The sequence below is a fragment of the Camellia sinensis genome, chromosome 13 (genome assembly GCF_055761805.1).
Source record: "Camellia sinensis isolate YWXY chromosome 13, ASM5576180v1, whole genome shotgun sequence".
Classification (NCBI taxonomy): domain Eukaryota; kingdom Viridiplantae; phylum Streptophyta; class Magnoliopsida; order Ericales; family Theaceae; genus Camellia; species Camellia sinensis.
The window spans coordinates 67,194,814-67,215,717 of NC_138973.1; the positions used below are offsets into that span (position 1 = coordinate 67,194,814).

Below are 20,904 nucleotides of genomic sequence, written 5' to 3' on the forward strand. Positions count from 1 at the left end.
GGTGGCGGCAATATTAGTGGTGTACTACAAATCCATAAATTTTATCCAAAAATATCAATTTATGGCTAAAATTCATTCCATACTTCTGGGTCAGAAGAATTTGTTGCAAAAATGAACTTTACTTGAGAGCAGAGAGCACAGATAGGATATGAATCCGACAATGGCTATCGAATTAATGAAGGCTAATTTCTTAGTCCTCGTTGTGGCATTTACATTCCCAAGCAATGCACAAAGAGGAACCAACCATCTGAAAACCAAAACTATACAAAAGAAATGTTCAGAACTGATGTCTAAAAATGTAACGACATTTTGAATACAGCTACCCTACATAGCATCTATTTTTTTTCTATTAAGAGTTGTGGTCTAAGGTTTTACAACACAACAAACTTGTTTTCTCCTCTATATATGATACAAATGCATTAATACTCCTCTTATGCATTGCCAATATGTCATCAACTTCTAAATACTGGCTCCACTTGCCAGATTTTTTTGAACCCCAACCCCCAAAAAAAAGAGCCTGCATCAGCTACAACAATACCAACCACGGTCACCAAAATTTTGGAGTACAAAGAAGGAAAAATACATAAATCCAAATATTACAACATTGCATTCGCAATTTGTTGAAGCTCAAGGGTAACACAATGGGGGATGTGATCACTTCCCAAGTATATATTTCAAGCATCGGGAGCATATTCCTGAATTGCTGCTGCTAGCTTATTCCGATCCTCCTCAGTCTTTGTCCTTATTAAGAATGTCTGTGCCACAACACCATTATTGTCACCACTGTCGGTTCCACTATCAGCCTACATAAAAGGCAAGATAAATTTCCCACTATGAAGTCCATGAAAAAAAAGGGAAAAAAAACTACATATATGCATTGGACAAATCATTCAATGATGAAGTTTACTATTATGCCTAGAGCCTTGCATGATATAGCAGAATATATTGGAGTGCCATGATGGGTAACAAATTGTTCCTGTTGCTTATCCATGAGTTCAATGCATTTGTTACCATTAGAAGATTGATCATGCACAAAATGAAGTCATCAACCAAAAATGATATGATATAAATCTGAACAATGTCATCTGAGAACACCAAAATCTTTGAGTAAATGACGTCAGAAACCCAAAAGTTTGACAAAAAAAAGTCAGTTGTTTGATTGGGTAAAAAATCGATGAAAATAAAGTCAGTGTCCACTGAACCACCCAAAGCTATAAAAAGTGAATAACAATACTTTTAAGTAACAAGCATTACCGTGGTATGAAATATTGCAACAATGGAATTTTTCTGTGTGTTAGTCTTGATGCCTGGATATAACAATGCATTTAGCAAAACTTTTCCCACCTGCCATTAGAAAAAGGGAACAAAAGTAAAACAATGCTTGAAAATGAGCAAAGTTCTCATGCTAATGTAAGAAATAAACTCTAAATTCAAGATCTCAAGCTGAATTAAACTTGTACGAGCAAAAAATACCACCAGGAAACATACATCATTTCGAACAAGAATTGTTGGTTTGGATTCTCTTGTGCCCTTGCTAACACTCTCTTTACATTTGATGGAAAGCTGACCAGTGCCTCTATCTTTCCATGCATCTTTATCTGCTGGATCACTTGACTGAACAAAACAGAAGAGAAGAGAGCTAACCCACTAAGAAAATCAAACAAATAACAAAACCAGGCATATATACATGATGCCTAGCTCTCAATGCATCAATTGAAGACAATCCACAAGATGTTGATGCAAACTTACAATAAACATAAGCACCACAAAATATTTCAAATTTGCCATTTTCCTGTTCTTAATAGAAAGGTAGTTTCTTTTTTCTTATAAGAGGGGAAGAGAACACATGGCAAGGCTTCATGCTAGATCACCCTTTTATCATTCTTTACAATGGAAATGAAAATCAATGAAGATCTTTAAAAATTCCAAAGCATTTTTATGACCAAATCACCATAGCATGTTACAATAGTTCAGCTACGATTTGCACATAAGGAATGCCTATCAATAATTGTAAAGCTTGAATAAGACAAGCATATAAATATGAAGGGGAAGACTACCTTGGCCCAAAAGTCGGGTAACATGAACATGAGTAGTAATTCCAAGACGTTAGATTAAGAAAAATGAAGCGCACACATGGACACAGTAGGGGACATGGCAAAATTTTTTATTTTTATTTGCTAACAAAAACTAACATAATAACGTTAATTCAATAAATATAATAAATAAATAAATAAATACACATAAATTAAAACAGATATATATATATATAATTTATAAAGGCTATATATATAATATATAAATAAAAACATATATATACATATTTTATGAGTGTAATTTATAAAAACATAAATAAAAATATATATATACGTACCTATATATATCTACATACTAGTATTCTAGGTTATATATATGTCTGTATATGTCACAAAGCTTGATTGAAGAGTGAGAAGAGAGAAACAGAGCTCGCGAAGGCGAGAGAGAGAGAGAGAAGGCGTCGCTCGTCGAAGGTCATCGGACCTTTGAAAGTCGTCATTGTTCGTCGAGATCGAAGGCGAGACAGAGACAGATGGAGATCGAGGTCGTCGCTCATCGCTCATCGAGTTCGTCGTCTCTTCTGGTTAGGGCAAATACCAGGTCACTCACTCCTCTCTTCTCTCTTTCTTCTCTCCTCTCGTCTCTCTTTCTTCTCTCCTGATTTCCTTGATGTGCCCCGCCATGTCCCATACCAAAAAAAAAAAGGGCGTGTCCCATACGTGTCCATGGTGTGTCCCCGTTTCCAACACCGCTATGGCACTGAGTTTGCCGTGTCCGTGCTTCATAGATTAAGATTGTATGAGCATGCCTATATCATAAGTGATTGATGTGTGCAGGGTGCATGTCAACACACTATATAAAATGACATTTACTGCTGGGTAGCTTGTATATTTAATTTTTACAATAAATTTATTAAAACATTATGAGAAATATTTAGAAAATTAATGATCCCAACAAGATACAGTCCCCCGGTCTTCCACAGGGGTCTCCAATCAACTCACTGGAACAAAAAAATGAAAAATAAAAGAAGACAACATTGACATATCAATCACGTTGTCATTTTCATCTTCGTGTGACTATTAGATGCATCATTACAAAATAAGAGAATTATGAATAAAAAAAATTACTCATACAAATGTAACAACATATATATTTTTAAGTTCTTACTCAAATATTGCAACAAAAAGAATGCCAAATTTCCAGTTAAGCAGATACTAGTAAAGCACAGAACTCAGAGCAAAATAACAAAAAATATAGCATTTCATAGAAAGATACAAATTGTTTTCTCATAGTGAATTACCTTCACATAAAGCTTGCATTTGACTTCATGTACTAAAATAATACCCTTCTCTTCAGTCTTTTTCACAGATGGGCTGCTAGGCTGCTGCAAGTCTTCTTCTGATCATCCCAAAAATTAATAAGATAAAACAAAGTGCATTTCTAAGCAGACAATTACTTTCCATTGCAGACCATATTTCTCATATTCATCAGATAGTTTTGGTTCAACGAAGTGTGAAGTCTCAAAATTCTATGACGATGACAAACGAGGAATGACCACAACAACAAAGGTCGGCTGATACAAGTTTCACATAGAAAGATAATATAGCATAACCATTTACCATCTAATTGGAGAAAAGGGGAAACCAGACCACCAGAAAACATATTGGTGACAGAAGTTTGATATGAGTTTTATGGGAACATCAGTCTTTAGGGCCACATAGTTTGGTGCCTTAATTACCTTACATAGTCTATTATCTCATTGACAACAAGGGGAGAACTATAAACTCACTTTTTTATCCTTTGCATGTGCTTAGGGAAGAGTATCATTCAAAAATTCATTCAATACTCTGCGCAAAAACCAGTCATCAATTGCCAAAATCAAAAGAACAGCCTAGCATACAACCATAAAGAGAAGAATACCCAACATAAAAAAAAGGGTTCCAAACTCTTCTTTTGAGACAACAATGGGTCCAAAGCTTACCAGCAAGAAAATATATCAACATCATAAAAATTTAGGAGTTTTTTTAAGTTTTCCATTCATTCACATGATTGTGTGATAAAAATTGGTCACCTACTCCAGACAAATGAAGTTGGGGACTATTACAGTTATAGTAATTGTTAGAATTTCCCATCTTTACCTTCACCTACTCCACTACACACTCCACTTCACCTACCTCCACTTCACCACACACTCCACTTCACCTAACCCACTATCACCTCCACTACACCTACTACCACATTTTCTTCTATATATAGATTGTATAGGAATTGTAATTGATCAATCTTGTAATACAACAACAATGTATATCAATCAATAATACAATTCTCTATTTCTCTTTATACATTAAATTTCTACATGGTATCAGAGCCATAAGATTTAGGCCCATATTTTGTTTTCTCACCGGCGGGCAGCCGACCGGCAATCTTGCCTTCGCTGCCCGCTGGAATTTTGTACACATACCTTTACTTTCCTGCCTCTTCCAACTTTCTTACAACTGTTGTCCCATAGATGGGCTTCATATCTACCAGTCCATCTATGCCTTGTGACACCTCTATACTGTGAAGTCCTCTGTCCAAATGCATCAATGGACTTCCTATGGACAACCTGCTTCTGATCAAGCTTCTCAGACCCTCTTTTCTTCCCCTCCTTGACTGGTGTTTGGTACACCTCATGGCCTCTAAATGCATAGTAATCTGAGTATTGCTGGGCTAATAACAAAGGCCTTGTCAGCACCAAATCTCAGTGCACTGGATTTTCCTGCACTTTCTGTGCATGATGGTCAAAATGGTTTGCCAAAATATGCTGGAGATGATATCCAACAAAGTGGTAGTCCTTACAGGTATTCCAGCAAGGACAGCATGCTTTTATTCAAATCTAGCTCTTCAATCCCTACGAGAGGTGCTACTGCTTTTGCTTCAGCTGTCAGGAAAATGTCATCTCAGGATTCTGGTATATGGAAGTATGAACGAAATGGTTCTGCTGATGCTAGTGTTGGCTCAAGTAGAAGTGCACATCTTTTGGCTAGCTCTTACAGCAGCGGGCAGGGGAGGAGCATCTATGGTGATAGATTACAAAGTCGGAGTTCATCCCGGACAGCTCCTGTTTGGCTAGAAACTGGAGAAGCAGTGGCAAATATGTACTCTGAAATGCGGGAGGAAGCTCGTGACCATGCACGCTTACGTAATGCGTACTTTGAACAGCTGCAAGTTGATGGTGGTTTGAATCAGAATCTCAACTCAAAGGTCCTGCTGTCCATCTGTTCTCTGCTGACAGACCCACACCCTGATGATCCTCTTTTTTGGCAGTTTGCAAACATACTTTTTCCTCTCTCTCTTTCCCTTCATTGATTCCACTAAAATATATTATACTAACCTTCATTGATTCCACTGGATTCCAACACTTCATTTTATATATTATTATTATTATTATTTTCAAAAAAAAAAAAAAAAAAAAAAAAAAAAAAAACTAAATTTTATTCCAGTTGATTTTTCTGCATTACCACACCTACCATTCGAGTTTGCAAAACACACTTGCTTTATTCATATCAGAGATCAACCCCGATCACAATTTTACACCAAAAAAAAAAAAAAAAAAAAAAAAAAAAAAAAAAACCAACAACCCACACCAACAACAACCACATCCACAGGCGGGATTTTTCTTCTCTACTCTGCCGCCGGTCTTTTCTTCTTGCCTCCGTCCTGGGCGGCCCTTGCCGGTGTTGCCTCCGTATTTCCCACTCCACTGGGCATGATCACTACTCCCTGCTCCTCCACTGCAGAATATGGCGGACCTCCAAAACGGAACATCACGGTGGCCTTCCGCTTCAGCTCCTTATTTTCCGTCTTTAGAACACTTATCTCTGCTCGCGCATCCTTATACATGCGTTGGAGCAGAGCCAGCTGGGAGTTTAACTGTTGCACCTCATTTGTCCTGCTCTGCAGCCGGTGCGACAAGTTTGTGACCGCAGTCATGGTTTCCACACATGACTTCAGAGTATACTGATTGGCCTCAATATCAGTTTGCACCGCCATTTTTTGCTCCACCGACCGCATCGGAAAGTTCAACGGAGCAAAACCAGAGGTGTTTGGTTGAGGTTCACTGGCCACCGCACCAGTTATTTCTCTTGTGGACTCGTTCAGTTCTGGAAAGAGCGTGAGCAGCCCACGGGACGAGGAGGCTATGTTCTGGGTAGTTAAACGGGAAGAAGAAGCCATGTTTTTGGGTTGCTGAGTGTTTCAGAGAAGGGTTGGTTACAGAATGTTACAGAGAACGAAGAGGTTTCAACTGGTTTGTTATGCTTCCAAGCCTCAGACTTCGCTTTGGTTTATAAAGACAGAGACGACGAGGCCGACACGCGCTCTGTCAATCACGTGCATCGCCGCGTGTCAGGCGCCCCTTTTGATGGCTCGACGCTTTCTGTCGGGCACGTCTTTTGATGAAGTGGGCGCGCCTTTTGATGGCACGCCTTTTTATGGATTGGGCACGCCTTTTGATGGCACGCCTTTTGATAGATTGGGCACACCTTTTGAGGGTGCGACTTTTTAGGGGTCCGACAAGACTCTGTAAACTGTCCCGACATTGATTCCGGTTAGCTCCTTTATGGGTCCGACAAGACTCTGTAAACTGTCCCGACATTGATTCCGGTTAGTTTCTACAAGGGTCCGACAAGACTCTGTAAACTGTCCCGACATTGATTCCGGTGAGCTCCTTTATGGGTCCGACAAGACTCTGTAAACTGTCCCGACATTGATTCCGGTTAGTTTCTACAAGGGTCCAGCAAGACTCCGTAAACTGTCTTCTACAACGGTCCGACATGACCCCATAAACTGTCTTCTCCAAACGGTCCGACATGACCCCCTAAACTGTCTTTTACAACGGTCCGACATGACCCCATAAACTGTCTGCTACAACGGTCTGACACGACCATACCGTGTCTCCTATCCTGTTTTATTTTATTTATCAGTTTATTTTTCTGTTTTATTACTCTCTCCAAACTCAAGTTGGTTAGTTTCTCTCCTCCTTGAGTTTGCGGGGGGCTGTTAGAATTTCCCATCTTTACCTTCACCTACTCCACTACACACTCCACTTCACCTACCTCCACTTCACCACACACTCCACTTCACCTAACCCACTATCACCTCCACTACACCTACTACCACATTTTCTTCTATATATAGATTGTATAGGAATTGTAATTGATCAATCTTGTAATACAACAACAATGTATATCAATCAATAATACAATTCTCTATTTCTCTTTATACATTAAATTTCTACAGTAATAGATGAAAAACTTGTCACAGTAAAATCTATTAAATAAAGAAAATTCCCCTGAAGTCTATGTATAGCAAATTATTTCCAAATGAGGCAAAAATATAGTCAAAATGTCATATTTACCCATACTCATCATCCCCTCCCCACTACCATCAGCTCTCTCTTCTCTCCACCGTCACAGCCCTCTCTCCAACTATCACCGACTGCAGTGACAGTTTGTGAAGTCCATGGATCCTTTACTTAAACAACACAAAATATTTTTTTATGCCAATGACTTTATAAGGATGTATTATCCATGTTTGAAATTTATGAAAAGTAGGCCCTATACTTCTCGCAGGGCGATGGCCATGGCAAACAGCTTGTATATTGAATGGTGTGAATTGAGGTTCATCAATTTATTACAAAACTAATTCTGTTTATATATATAAGAACATTTATTACCTTATGTGTGGACTGCAGCGCCGAAGGAGGGATGTGGGGATGGAATGTCAAGGGAGGGAGAGGCATCACCAATTGCCATGAATGGAGGGGATGGGTACGGTAAAAAATGACATTTTATTCATATTTTTTTACTGATCTGAAATAAATCCTATATATAGACTTTAAAAGAAATTTTTTTATTTGATAAACTTAATAATAATAAGTTTGTCATCTATTGCTTTAAATATAATAATCCAATAAATTTAACTCAGCAAAAGAAACTATCATCGTACATACATAATATACACAGATCTGAAATAAATGGAGGGGATGGAGTGTCAAGGGAGGGAGAGGCGTCACCAATTGCCATGAATGGAGGGGATGGGTATGGTAAAAAATGACATTTTATTCATATTTTTTTACTGATCTGAAATAAATCCTATATATTGACTTTAAAAGAATTTTTTTTTATTTAATAAACTTAATAATAATAAGTTTGTCATCTATTGCTTTAAATATAATAATCCAATAAATTTCACTCAGCAAAAGAAACTATCATCGTACATACATAACATACACAGATCTAGGACCATTACCCTTTTTCTCCCTTTTATTGCTATTTTGGTATGTTTCCTCATCAAGAAATCCATTTGGGCGCGCGCAAAAAAAAAAAAAAAAGAAAGACTACCTAAGTTGATATTCTAAGACATAGCTCACCTTAGAACATCTGCTTCTAAAATTTCAACATCCTGGGTCCATATAAACAAAAAGGTCAATCCACTGCAGAATGTAGTTCTTTTACTACAAGGGATTGTGAAACACAACTACATTAAAAAGAAAAGTAAGTTCTAGTAGATGACTAAATGCACAGAGAAGAAATTAAATGAGTCATTAGTCACTACCAAATTTCTAAAAAAACTAACATTTAAAGGTTCCATAAGGAAAATTATTTTTCAAGGTACCTCATCTTTTAAATAAATAAAATTGGAAGGGTAAGTCGGGGTGGGGGAATGACATGAAGATTTTGAAATTGTGGAGGCTTGAGTTGATCAAGACGCTCCACAATAAGTACTGGAAACTACATTGAAGTTGACTTGGAGATAAAATTCTTCTTTCCTTCTCGAAAGTGAAGTAAGACCAAGCTCGTGAGCATCTTATCCTAGGTTGGAACAAGTGAATGGGATGCCTTTTTTTAAATCCCAATGTTGCCACTCGAGCTCTTTTATTTTGGTTCGTGGTAACTTTTGGCTCTACCCTTTTGTGGATCAATCATTATAACTTCATGTATGTTTGTTCATTTGCAACAAAATGGGAAAAAATAATAAATAAATAATATCCTTTTTAGGGGGGGAGAGACAATTTCACCAATCTGAAACCGGAGGGATATTGGAAAATCTCATTGCCATTACTCAAACAAGCATCAAAGTATGACACGTGGCTGCCTGGCAGGTAAGCACACATGCTTTGCACTACAAAGCCAAGGTTTGTGGCTTATATGGAAAGGAATGCCCCTCAGATTTACTTATTCTTTTGATGTGGAATGATTATTCTTCGCATATCTAGCTTAACATCATAACCAGAACATGAGCAGTGCGGACCCTTAATTCCAGTCCCAAGCTCGGGATGGATTAGCACTTAGCTGTCTGCACTGAATTCATTTGATTGGTTCCCAAATCCATCTAACTAGCCAGACTAAACTGGATCCCAAGCATTCGCCCCAGATGCTTTATTGTTACAAAATTTTGGCAAATCTTAGAATCTATTGTGTTAAATTAAATCAATGGAAATAAACCATCAACCAGGTTTAACACAAGACATCCCTTTACATATTTATGAAACAACAAAAAAGTTAATAACTCACTCATTAACACAATGAGGAGAATTGAATGTGCGTGATGACTAGTTAAGTCAATACAAGCCAAAGCATGGCAAGGTTATGTTCATGAGTGTAATAGCATTGAAAAATGATTTTCATGATAATGTAAAATAAGACAGAGTTCCATGTCTCACCACCATCCACATCATTTGAAGCATCATTGTTTAAGGGAGCAGAACTTTGGTTTCCTGGAACAAAAAAATACAAACAAAAACTCAAAAAATCCAAATTTGAATGAAATGCAGAAACAAAATCAATTAATTGTTTGATAAGAGATAAAGGTGACACGCCAAATCAGATGGTTATCCACAAAAACCAATCACTGCACCAAAAGCAAGGATGACGAGGTCCAAGTTGAAGGGCACAGTAGGTACAAGAATATATGTGTAAACATCTGCTAAAGCACATCCATTCACATTATTTCAGTCAGGCCACAATGGGACGACATTAAAGGAGTGGACAAAACGAAGCTCATGTGAAGGGTTAAAATAATAACAAAGGTAAAGCCACAACTGACAACACCTATGCTTGGTACAATACAAATGTCAGAATAAGTGATTACAGCAATGCTAATTCAACTCTCATAGCATCAGATTAACAAGTGATTACAGTTATGTTAATTCAACTCTCATAGCATCTGATTACACAAATAATAAGCCCGTACTTGCTACAAAATCATAAACAGTCAAAGTTCAAACATTCTTAAAATAACATTTCCAAGGTGGCGAACAGAAGCACTTAGACAGCAGCTCATGTGAATAAGTAAACATTGTAAGAATAAACCACTCACATGAAACAAATTAAATACAAGGTCTTCCATAAAATCATCCGTCATGTCAAAAGTCAAATAAAAATGAACACAGCATTACATTGGTTAACATCCATATAGAGTTCAGATGTGCTGGGCTGGAGATTCCATTAATCATAATTGTAAAGGGCTTCCATTTTGCTTGTTTTTGCGGTATTTCATAAAATAAAAAAAAATTAAAACTAGTAACTCACAGCAGTGCATTACATACTTCCAACAATGAATCAGACATGCACCAGGTGTGGTTCCCTAGGGATTAGGTCACAATCTCAATTTAACTATCATATGAAAATCTAACCCGCTTTAGGGATATTAATTAAAGGTCAATGCATAGATGAAAGTATACCCAATAAGTCAAGAATCAACCTAGAAACTACCCTCAGGGGGGCCAACCTGATCGGGTCTCAATGCACTGGTGGTTCTGCCAGTGGTTTTCTGGCTATCACCAGTTTCAGCCCCTTTGGAAATTTTCCCGCATTTCCAACCTTTTAATTCACTGGTCATCTGAACAAGGATGATCAATGGAGGAATTCCACACAGCAATGGAGTAAATGCACCTCCAAACTCCAACCCAAACATAATGATGAGAGAAAGAAGAAAAGTTTAGAGAAAGAGATAATGTAAAAAGAAGAGAAGAAAAAAGGTGAGAGAAAGGGAAAAAGTAGAAAAGAAAAGAGAGAGTGGATGAGAAGGAAAAGAGGAATCTCTGTTTGTCAAAATCCCATTGGACTGACTGTATATCCACCACTGCCATAAGTAGTTCAGTTCAGTTGACAAGTTTATCAGCCCCACGTGCCACGTGGAAAATGGAATAGGTTAGAACTAGAAGATAAGTAATATACCCTAATTACAGAAAAACATTACGAGCATTAAAATTTCCACACTGTGTCTAAGAGTCACTGGTGAGCATTTCAAAGCCAAAATGTAGGATAATAAATAATATCACAAGATTAATGTGGCTGAGGAGCACAAAGTCAAACACGTAAATACATTTGTAACGTTAGTGTGTTAAAAAGATATTAAAAATGGATCATGCAGTGAGCGAAAACATTATAGCATAAATATAATTTATAAATGAAAGAATTAATAGAAATAGATATGTATCACTGATAAGTAGTTCTATTTTATACAACATATCTTCAGAAGACATATTGATGTTACTAGGATCCAAAAGGCACCCAAGGTTGGACCTCGAAAGGAGGCCCTTAATGCTGCCAAAGATTGTACCTACCAAATGCAAAAGGAGTTTGACTTGATGAGAAAACTCCAGAGCTCCATGAAGGCGCAAAGCTAGCAGTTGTACCAGCCAGAGAAAAGCCAGTTTTCTCCTGAAAGGATGTTATTTGATTATCCTTACTTTCAGACACAAGCTTCTTTGGAGCAGTGTGAGATCCCAACGTAGAGAAACTTTCTCCTTTCACAGCATTTTCTTTCAGCCAATCAACAACATCACTAAATTTTTCCTGCAACAAGTAAATGAAAACAAATAACTTCAATTTTACAGAATTTTCTTTGTCAAGATTGCAACAACTTACAATCAAGCAAATAAGCGTTAGAAATCCTCTCTAGAAGGTTTAAATGTCAAGTTGTCAACATAGAAACTGATTCACAGCACATCTAGATAAGCATAGTCCACCATCACCTTCAACTTGACAAAATCCAAGGCAACCAGTTGAAGTACATCTCAGGGTTAAACAATGGAAATAAGGGCCGGCTTGGACATTCCACGAAACTTCAATTGTGATTGAGCTATGGAAAAATGATTTATTTTGTTTGCTACAGCATGGACTTTATCAAACAGAAAAGTTACAGGCTTCAAATTTAGAGGCCAGTTCACATATTATATATATATATATATATCCTATTATGCATTTACATGTGTATAGGTAATAAGCTTACGTGTGTGCAAATATGTAGCCAAATCACCAGTTGGCAATTTATAACGAGTTTACAAATAATTTAAAGAGATGTAGAAAAATACCATGATGTGTGAAGCATGGGCTAGGTAATCTTGGACTCCATCTTCCCAAAGTTCATCAGGGTGATTCTGTAATTGTGTTTGGACCCAGCTGTTTACCATAAACATCACCAATGTTTAACATAATAGGTAAGATGAAAATTTATGCCAAAAAACACAAATCCTAGGGGGAAAATGGCCAAGTATATGTTAAGAAAATGGAGAAACTAATGCCCGGTATGCAGTATGACTGAATTTTAGAGACCAATGAAGCACTTACTCATTTCTTTTTGGATAAATTACACAGACCTCCCCTAAGGTTAGTGACTAATAGAACTTCCCCCTCAACATTCTGAAAATCACACTGAACTCCTCTGTTAGTGATTTTCGGTTAACTTACTTTATTATCCTCTGCTCCGTCATCTCTCTCCCTTCCCCCTCCCACCTCCACAATCAACCGCAGCTCTTCTCTCTCTCTCTCCATCCCCATCGATTATCAACAAGTATCAACCCAAAAAAATATACTGATACAACAAAAGCACAAAGAGTGGAATAGTAAAGAATGCACCTTGCAAATTGGGTATTGAGAGCTCTCACATGCTGTCTAGATAATTCAGCCCGGTGCACATCCAATGGTAGTGTCTCCATTGATTGCTGCTGAGATGGCTCTGCCCTGTGATCGTCAAAAAGGGATCCTACCATTATTCTTTTACTCTGGAACTGCAAAATCACAACAAAAAACAAATAAGTAAATAAATATTCATACAAGTAAATGTCAAAGTCATGCAATGGACATGTATTTTAAAAACATTCTCTAATCTAGTGTACTAGACACTAGAGTACCATGCACCAGCACAATGTTTTCCATGCAGGTCATAGGTTGAGTATAGCCCAAGAATGTGGAAAAGTTTATGTCACAACCTAAACCCACCCCTAGAGGTTTAGGTCGTAACCGGCCAGTTATCCCAGATTACGCAGCCTCAAAGACAGAATTCCAAAATAAATAAAATTAAATATACGCGGCCAGAAGCGGAAGCAGAGTATAAAATTTGTCCATTGAGTTGTGCATACATGCTATGAACAAACGCATACAAAACATATCTCACATCATACCATAATATTTACAAACATTCATCTTATAGATACATAACCCAAGAACAAAAACTATAACATGACAGGCTGAACAAAACCCAAGCATCTCAAGCTTAGTCAAAACAAAAACTAAGGCCTCGACCTTAGTTGCACGAAGCGGGAGCGGGAGCGGGAGCGAGGAAGCATGTCCATGTAAAGGAGTCGTAATTTGGGAGCACTTATATATATTATTTTTATTGAAATATTTTTAATTTATCTATATAAACATTTTTTAAAATTTTTTTTAATTAACATATATATGTTATAAATTTTTTATTTTTATGTAATATTTAATTAATTAAATACAACATAAAAAATATTTTTTAAAAATAAATAGCAAATAAAAGTAGTGGAGCGATATTTTTTAGAACACTAGTCATTATCTTTGAATAAAATTTATTATATTTTATTTAATAAAACAACATTTATGCTTTATCTAAATATATTTATTATTTTTTATCTTATATATCATTTTTATTGATAATATTTTTAATTTATTTATATATTTTTTTTTATTTTTAATTAACATATATAATATAAATAAATATGATTTATAAATAGTTATTGTTATTGATATATGACATATATATATTATAATTGACATATATATTAATTAAATATCTTTTGAGAGAAAGAGAGTACAGATTATAAATCAGAAAGAACAGAAGAGAAAAGAAAACAAAGAGAAGAGAAGACAGAGAGGAGAGAGAGAGAGAGAGAAGATAGATAGAAGATCATCGAAGACGAAGCCAATGAAGATAGATCGAAGCTCGTCTATGGTAGTGCTCGTCGAAGATGAAGCCGAAGTCGAAGACGAAGTCGAAGTCGAAGGGGCCACGCCACGCTCGTCGAATTCGAAAGGGAAGTCAAAAGGGCGCGAGATTGAAGTCGTCGAACAGAGGATCGAAGCCAGCGATAAGGTTCTCTCCTTGCCCTCTCAAGAGTGCTTCCTTCTCGCATCAGATTCGAGTTTCCCTCTCCTCAGATTCGCAATTCTACTGCGATTCTTCCTCAGAAGCGCAGAATTGCACTTCTTCCTCAGAGTCATCACCATCTGAGACGATTTCTGCTACTAAGCCCTTAACGCGGAGGCATAACTCGGGTGGCTTCACAAAAGGCTGACTCCAAAGTAGGCTCTAATACTGAACTTCCTAATGCTCACCTACATACATATATATATATAAACAGAGTGAGCCGGAAGCCCAATGAGTAATCTCTATGTAAAGGGGTTAAATGAATGAGTCTCATAACTTATCAAAACAATATAAAGTTTTTGGGATAATTGCAGCTTGTTTCGAAAACACATAACAACAAATACAATTATCAAACCTTCCGTAGCTTAACACATAGCAAAGTGCCCGAAGGCCTTATTTAACTGGTAGAAATACCTTACGGAACATTCATATAGAATGACTTCATTTGAAACACCCATATTGGTGACTCATGCGAAACATCACTTAGATGGCTTATACAAAACATCACATTGATGACCTATACTTATTGAGCTCATTCAAAACGCCTTTTACGTGTAGACATCATGCAGAACGATAACTATCGGAATCATATAGAACATCAATCACATGTAGACTCCATACAAAACGATTACTTAGGATCATAGACAAAATAGTAGTCACCAAATAATCAGAACACATTTTCATAATCGTTGTTCAAAAGGAAACTTACTCATTCTTAGCAAATCTCATTTTCAAAAAACTTATCACATTGTACACGATTCGGAGTTTGAAAGCATAACTTAGCATCTCAAGGCACTTATTCGAAAATCTTGTCATATCCCATAACTTGTATCAAGTATAGGTTTCATAAGTTATCGCTCAAGCCACCATTTCATCGCTTGAGCCAACTACAAAGACTATAAAAGTACTAGGAACTCGCAATATACGTTGGAGCCAACATTTGGTTGCCCGAGCGATATGAAAACATACAGTCTGTTGACTCGAGCCACCACTTGGTCGCTCGAGCCATCTGTGAAATTATGGGTTTCGAAATCTGCATAAATGGCCTCCAAACAACTTTTCAAAACTTGGTGTCTTGCATGGCTTGTTCAAAAACATGGAAACACTTTACAAAACGTAAATTCATGATCATTTGTAAATCATTTGCTCAAAATCTCTTTAATTTAACAAAGGTTGAACCAAAACTTTATGCCTGCAAGATTTTTCACCGCTTTCTCTTGTTCTTCAAAAACACGCAATGATGACCGACAAACTCATGAATTTTAGAAACAATAAACATGATTAGACTCACATGTATGTAGGAGTTTCAAAAGTTAAACCCAAAATGATAAAATCAAAGATTACTTTCCATGAATGTACATGCAACTTATCACCATGCTCAAAAACTCATTTTCTTACAAAGTTCATGAAATTGGCTCAATAAAACTTGTTGAAATCATGGTGCATGGAGGATTAGCCACAAAATTTAGGCTCAAGATTCTTACCTAGAGCTTTGATTTCAGAAATAGGAGATGATTCTGTGAGAATAATATTAGTATAGTATATATTGTGTGAATATTGTTTCCTATTTAGGATTGGTTTAGATTTATTCTTTTCTATTTAAGATTGGTTTAGGTTTATTCTTATTTCCTATTTAGGATTAGGTCTAGAATTGTTATATATATCATATGTACACATTGTATTGAAACACAATTGAATATACAGAAATTCTTCAAAATTCTTACATGGTATTAGAGCTATGTTCGAAACTCTAGCCTCTTATTTCCGGTTCGTCATTTCCTTCTCTGGATCACGATCGATCGAAGCTCCTTGCTTCGTAGGTCGTATGATTCTCTCTCGCGGTTGTCTCTGATCATGGTTTTTCTAGTTCACTGATGCGTACGCTCTGGTTCGCGAATCGCGTCACTCTGGGCCCGTCGCATCTGCTAGTTGCCTCGGTGCTTCTTGTTCTTTGCTTGTGACTCACGAGTGATTGATCTCTTGTTGGAGTTACGACATCAGTTCTTCGACTTTGTCTTCGTCATCGTCAGTTGCTGGAATTGTGTCATCAATCGCACCTATTGGAGTCGCGACCTACATCATGACATCTCTCTCTCTCTTGTTCTGAGTCTGGTGGACCTAGGTGTCTTTCTTTGGTTGATCACTGTTCTCTTTTATTCTTGTTTGGACCAAACAAGTTTCTTGATATTACAATGTTGCCCCATCAGCTTTCAATTTATTACGGTTCTCTATTTTTTTATTTTTTATTTTTGGGGTCATTATGATGATGACGGGTTCAGCTTCTGTAAAGCCCAAGAAGGGGCTCCTCGCTTCAGATGAGTGTGCCTTCTGCCACCAGAGGGGCCATTAGAAATATCACTGTCCAAGAAGGGATGTCTATTTGGCTCGTATTCTCAACAGTCTCGAACCTAATTTTGCCCTTCTTCTCTAAGTTTTTTCAGGCTTCCATCGGTTCTACTGCATCTACTCCAGTTCCTAATCCTGACTTGGCTTCCTTGAGTGCTCAGATTAGTCAACTTCAGCATACACTATCAAGCTCCCTGCCTCCATTGTTTCCTCTCTTCATTCAGGTTTGCTTAGGTCTTCTTCAGGTATCTCTTTTCCTGTCTGCGTTTTTTACTCTGGTGCCTCTCATTATATGACTTCTCATCTCTCCTTACTTTAGAATTGTACTCTCCTCCCTTCCTATTACCATTAATGCTACTAATGGGTCTGATATGTCAGTTATATCTGTTGGGTCTATCCTACTGTCTGCTATGTCTGCAATCTCTATTCCATCTATCTTATATGCTCCTCAGTTATCTGTCAGTTTATTATCTATTAGTCAACTTGATGCCTCTGGTTTTGATGTTATCTTTTCTTTTTCTATCTGTTCCGTGCAAGATTGGATGTCCAAGCATCAAATTTGGGACTGACCGTAGAGTTGAAGACCTCTATGTGGTGGAGAGCTTGTATTTTCCTATAACTACCTCTCCGACTGCCTTTTCTTCTTTTCAGTTAGATTCTCTATCAAGTCCTTTCTATTCGTGGCATTCCAAATTAGGGCATTTGTCTGCTGACCGCTTACAGTCTTTAGCTCAATCAGGTATATTGGGCAAAATTTCTCCTAGTCAACTTACTGAATGTTGGGGATGTAAACTTGCCAAAATGACAGGCTTACATTTCCGTAAAAGTACTTCTATATCTGTTATACCATTTTCTTTAGTTCATACTGATATCTGGGGCCCTTCTCCTATTTTCACTAAAAGGGGTTCCGCATACTATGTGTCATTTGTTGATGACTGCACCCGTTACACTTGGATTTATTTTAAAACTCATAAGTCCGATTTCTATTAGATATACCGTACCTTTCAGTCTATGATTACTACTCAGTTTGGGTCTACAATTAAAGTGTTACGGTCTGACTTGGGTAGAGAATATTTTAAACTTAAACCCAATGAGGATCCTGACAGGCTTCCTTATAAGACTGAGGTTCTAAAAAAGAGTGAATAGTAGACAAAAAGGTATGATAGGAAGCAGAAAAACATGTATTAAACCAACCTAACATGTTTGGAGGATGACGTGCTCGAGTAGGATATCGGTGTGTAGCAAGATCAGAGTCGTCAGAAGCAGGAGGATCAGCAGCAAGGGCAGAGACAACCGATGAAGGAGGAGCCTTATGACGAGAATAAACAAACAACGGAGGAGGAGAATAAACCGAAAGGGGAGTAGCAGCCATAGGTGAAACAGAAGAAGAGGATGGAACAAGCTCAGGAGAAACTATGGAGATGTACTCGTTAGATAGGACCTCAAAAGGAAATAGATCAATATGAACCAAATCCTTTTTGGAAACTGGGGCGGTGAGAGGAGGAAACTGAAAGTAAGGTAGACGTTCGAGAAAAGAAACATGACAGGAGACATAAAGACGACGGAAAACAGGGTCGTAACACCGATAGCCTTTCTGAGTAGGACTATAACCTAAAAAGACACAGAGGACAGAACGAGCACTAAGTTTGGTCCTATCTTTGCGAGGAAGAAGGACAAAACAGGCAGATCCAAACACACGAAGAAAGGAGTAGTTAGGGGTTTGGGAGAACAAAGCCTCATAACGAGACCGACCAAAAAGAAGGGGAGTAGGCATGCAGTTGAGAAGAAAAGCAGCAGTAAGAACTGCCTCCCTCCAAAATGGAGCCGGAATTGAGGTAGAGAAAAGAAAAGACCTAGCTGTCTCAAGGAGATGACAGTGTTTATGCTCGACTCAACCATTTTGGCCAAGTGTATCTGTGCAGGAAGTTTGGTGAATGGTATCCAAATTGGCCAAATACTCACAGATTCTTCCCTAGCTACTCTTCTTCTTCTTCTTCTTCTTCTTCTTCAAATAACACAAGTCTAAAGCTTTCTCTCTCTAGAGTGCTCTCCCTCTCTCTCTCTAAAACTCTCCAGCACAAAGCAAGAATGAGCTTGCAATCAACTCATCAGATGGTATATATACACACACACACCTCACTTCTTGAGTGCAAGACACATGCACACACATGCACACACATGCAAAGCTCCAAAGCAAACTTAAGGGTTATAATCCCCTACACTTAATCAAATCTTGAATCATGAATAGGATTAGATTAGGTACAAATCTTGTATCATCTTAATTAAACACAAGTAGCCTTAACTAATCAAGGTTAGCACACAACTCAATTACCTGTAAATAGTTCCAATTAAGGCACAATTTAATCACATGGGATTTTACTAAACTGAATCAATTTTTAATCAAACTTCCCAGATGGTTCTAAAAATTCCAATTAGTCTATTCATGTAGCTAATTTTAGTTTTTGACATCATTTAAGCCACCAATTTCGAATTCTAAACAGAGATCATGATGGATAATTTTCAAATCAAATAGATATGAACAAATTAATCACAAGGCACATATCAGAATTAATAATTAACACATAATTAAAAAAATGTAATTATTATATGCGTGTTGGGGTTGTTGACTGAAGTTCTAAATCCAAGCTGAGAGAATCATCATTTGTCTTTGGGGTTTATATAACAAGTAACAATAGTTTGAACTCAAAGCTGAAAGCTGAAATTTGCAGACTGAAAGGGTATTTGTCAAATTCAATAAAAAAAAAGTGCAACCCACAAATTCCAATGCTTTTAGAATTATTAAGGTCTAGCTCCCCTTCATGGTAATATATCTACCCTTAATTTTTCTTGTTAGCCCTTTTTTTCCATAAAAATTTCTTCTTTTTTTTTTCCTTTTCCGGGTCCCATAGGGGCAACAAAATATTAGAACCCTCCGGTCTGGCAATGCGTCGAATGGGGCAGGAACAGGTGATACCAATTACACTATGAGTAGCAGCAGTGGTATCAAAAATATGATTTGATTCTTCAATGGCTAATATCTGCCATTTCTCAATTTGATTGAACCCACCACTGTATTAGTAGCATGGCATTTCTTTCATTATTGTTTTCCTGATTTCATACTCATAAGTTGAAGCTCATAGAACTCGATAAACAGTATCAGAGAAAAACAAAGATTAGGGTTTTAAAAATGAAGAAGGAACTTACAATGGAGTCGGTGGTGGTGGTGGTGGTGGTGGTGTCAGGGTTCGAATCTGAACCAGCGAGACGCTTCATACCAGCCATGACTGATTTGACTGATTGATTGTTCGATCGATTCAAATGAAATGATTCAGTACAAGCAATTGAATTTACCAAGCTATTCGATTGAGATTCAAAAATGCGAGAGCCAAAAAAAAATTCTAGGGTTCTTCGAATTCTCTTGGCTCTTTTTAATCTTTCTTTGTTCTGTTAGATTCCCAGTTTTGTGATTTGGGGTAAATTACACTTACCACCTGAGATTTCTAATAATTACAGAAATTTCCCTATAGCTTTAATAATTATAAAAATTTTATTTCCTTTTGAAACTATTATTATGATTCCCCCATCATTTCTTCTGTTATTTATTTAACCGAATATGCTGATGTCATATATTATAAGTAAAAAATTCTAAGATTGTCATTATATATTCAAATAGTAAATTTCATTCATATTTTCTAAAATTTTACAAAAACATTAATAAAGACCCATTATTAAATATTGAACAAAATTATTAAATTCTATACAATATTAAAAAAATTTCTAAATTGTTGAGACAAACATATATATAGTAGAATAACCAAATATTACCTTATCTATAAAATAAATAAATAAAAAATTAAAAAGCCAACAAATTGATCACCATCAAACCCCATACTAAATTAAATACAATCTTTTATTTGAAAATTACAAAATAAAATAAAAATATGTCAATTTTTTTATTTAAAAAGACTACCAATTTTATGAATATCTATTTTGAGAAATTAGAGTTTGAATAAAAATTTAAAAATACACACTGTCACGACCAGCTCCCCGTACCCAAGGGTTAAGTATCGTGATGGCAGTAAC

General features: G+C 36.8%; 1 protein-coding gene across 3 annotated transcripts; it reads right to left on the minus strand.

The window, feature by feature from the left end:
• Window positions 1–307: 307 nt before the first annotated feature.
• LOC114306526 (uncharacterized) lies at window positions 308–20,301 on the minus strand. Of its 3 annotated transcripts, none has more exons than XM_028251792.2 (9): window positions 20,026–20,301; window positions 12,939–13,090; window positions 12,395–12,482; window positions 11,645–11,876; window positions 9,740–9,793; window positions 3,335–3,432; window positions 1,489–1,614; window positions 1,255–1,344; window positions 308–803 (listed from the first exon to the last, which is right to left on the minus strand). In XM_028251792.2, the coding sequence occupies exons 1-9, from the start codon at window positions 20,101–20,103 to the stop codon at window positions 675–677; spliced, it is 1,047 nt and encodes a 348-aa protein (XP_028107593.2). In that variant the 5' UTR covers window positions 20,104–20,301; the 3' UTR covers window positions 308–674. The 3 variants fall into 3 exon arrangements, with proteins under 3 accessions (XP_028107593.2, XP_028107603.2, XP_082758532.1); XM_028251802.2 differs by having other exon boundaries at window positions 3,335–3,429; window positions 20,026–20,278; XM_082902406.1 differs by having other exon boundaries at window positions 12,939–14,663; window positions 20,026–20,267.
• Between the last annotated feature and the right edge of the window lie 603 nt (window positions 20,302–20,904).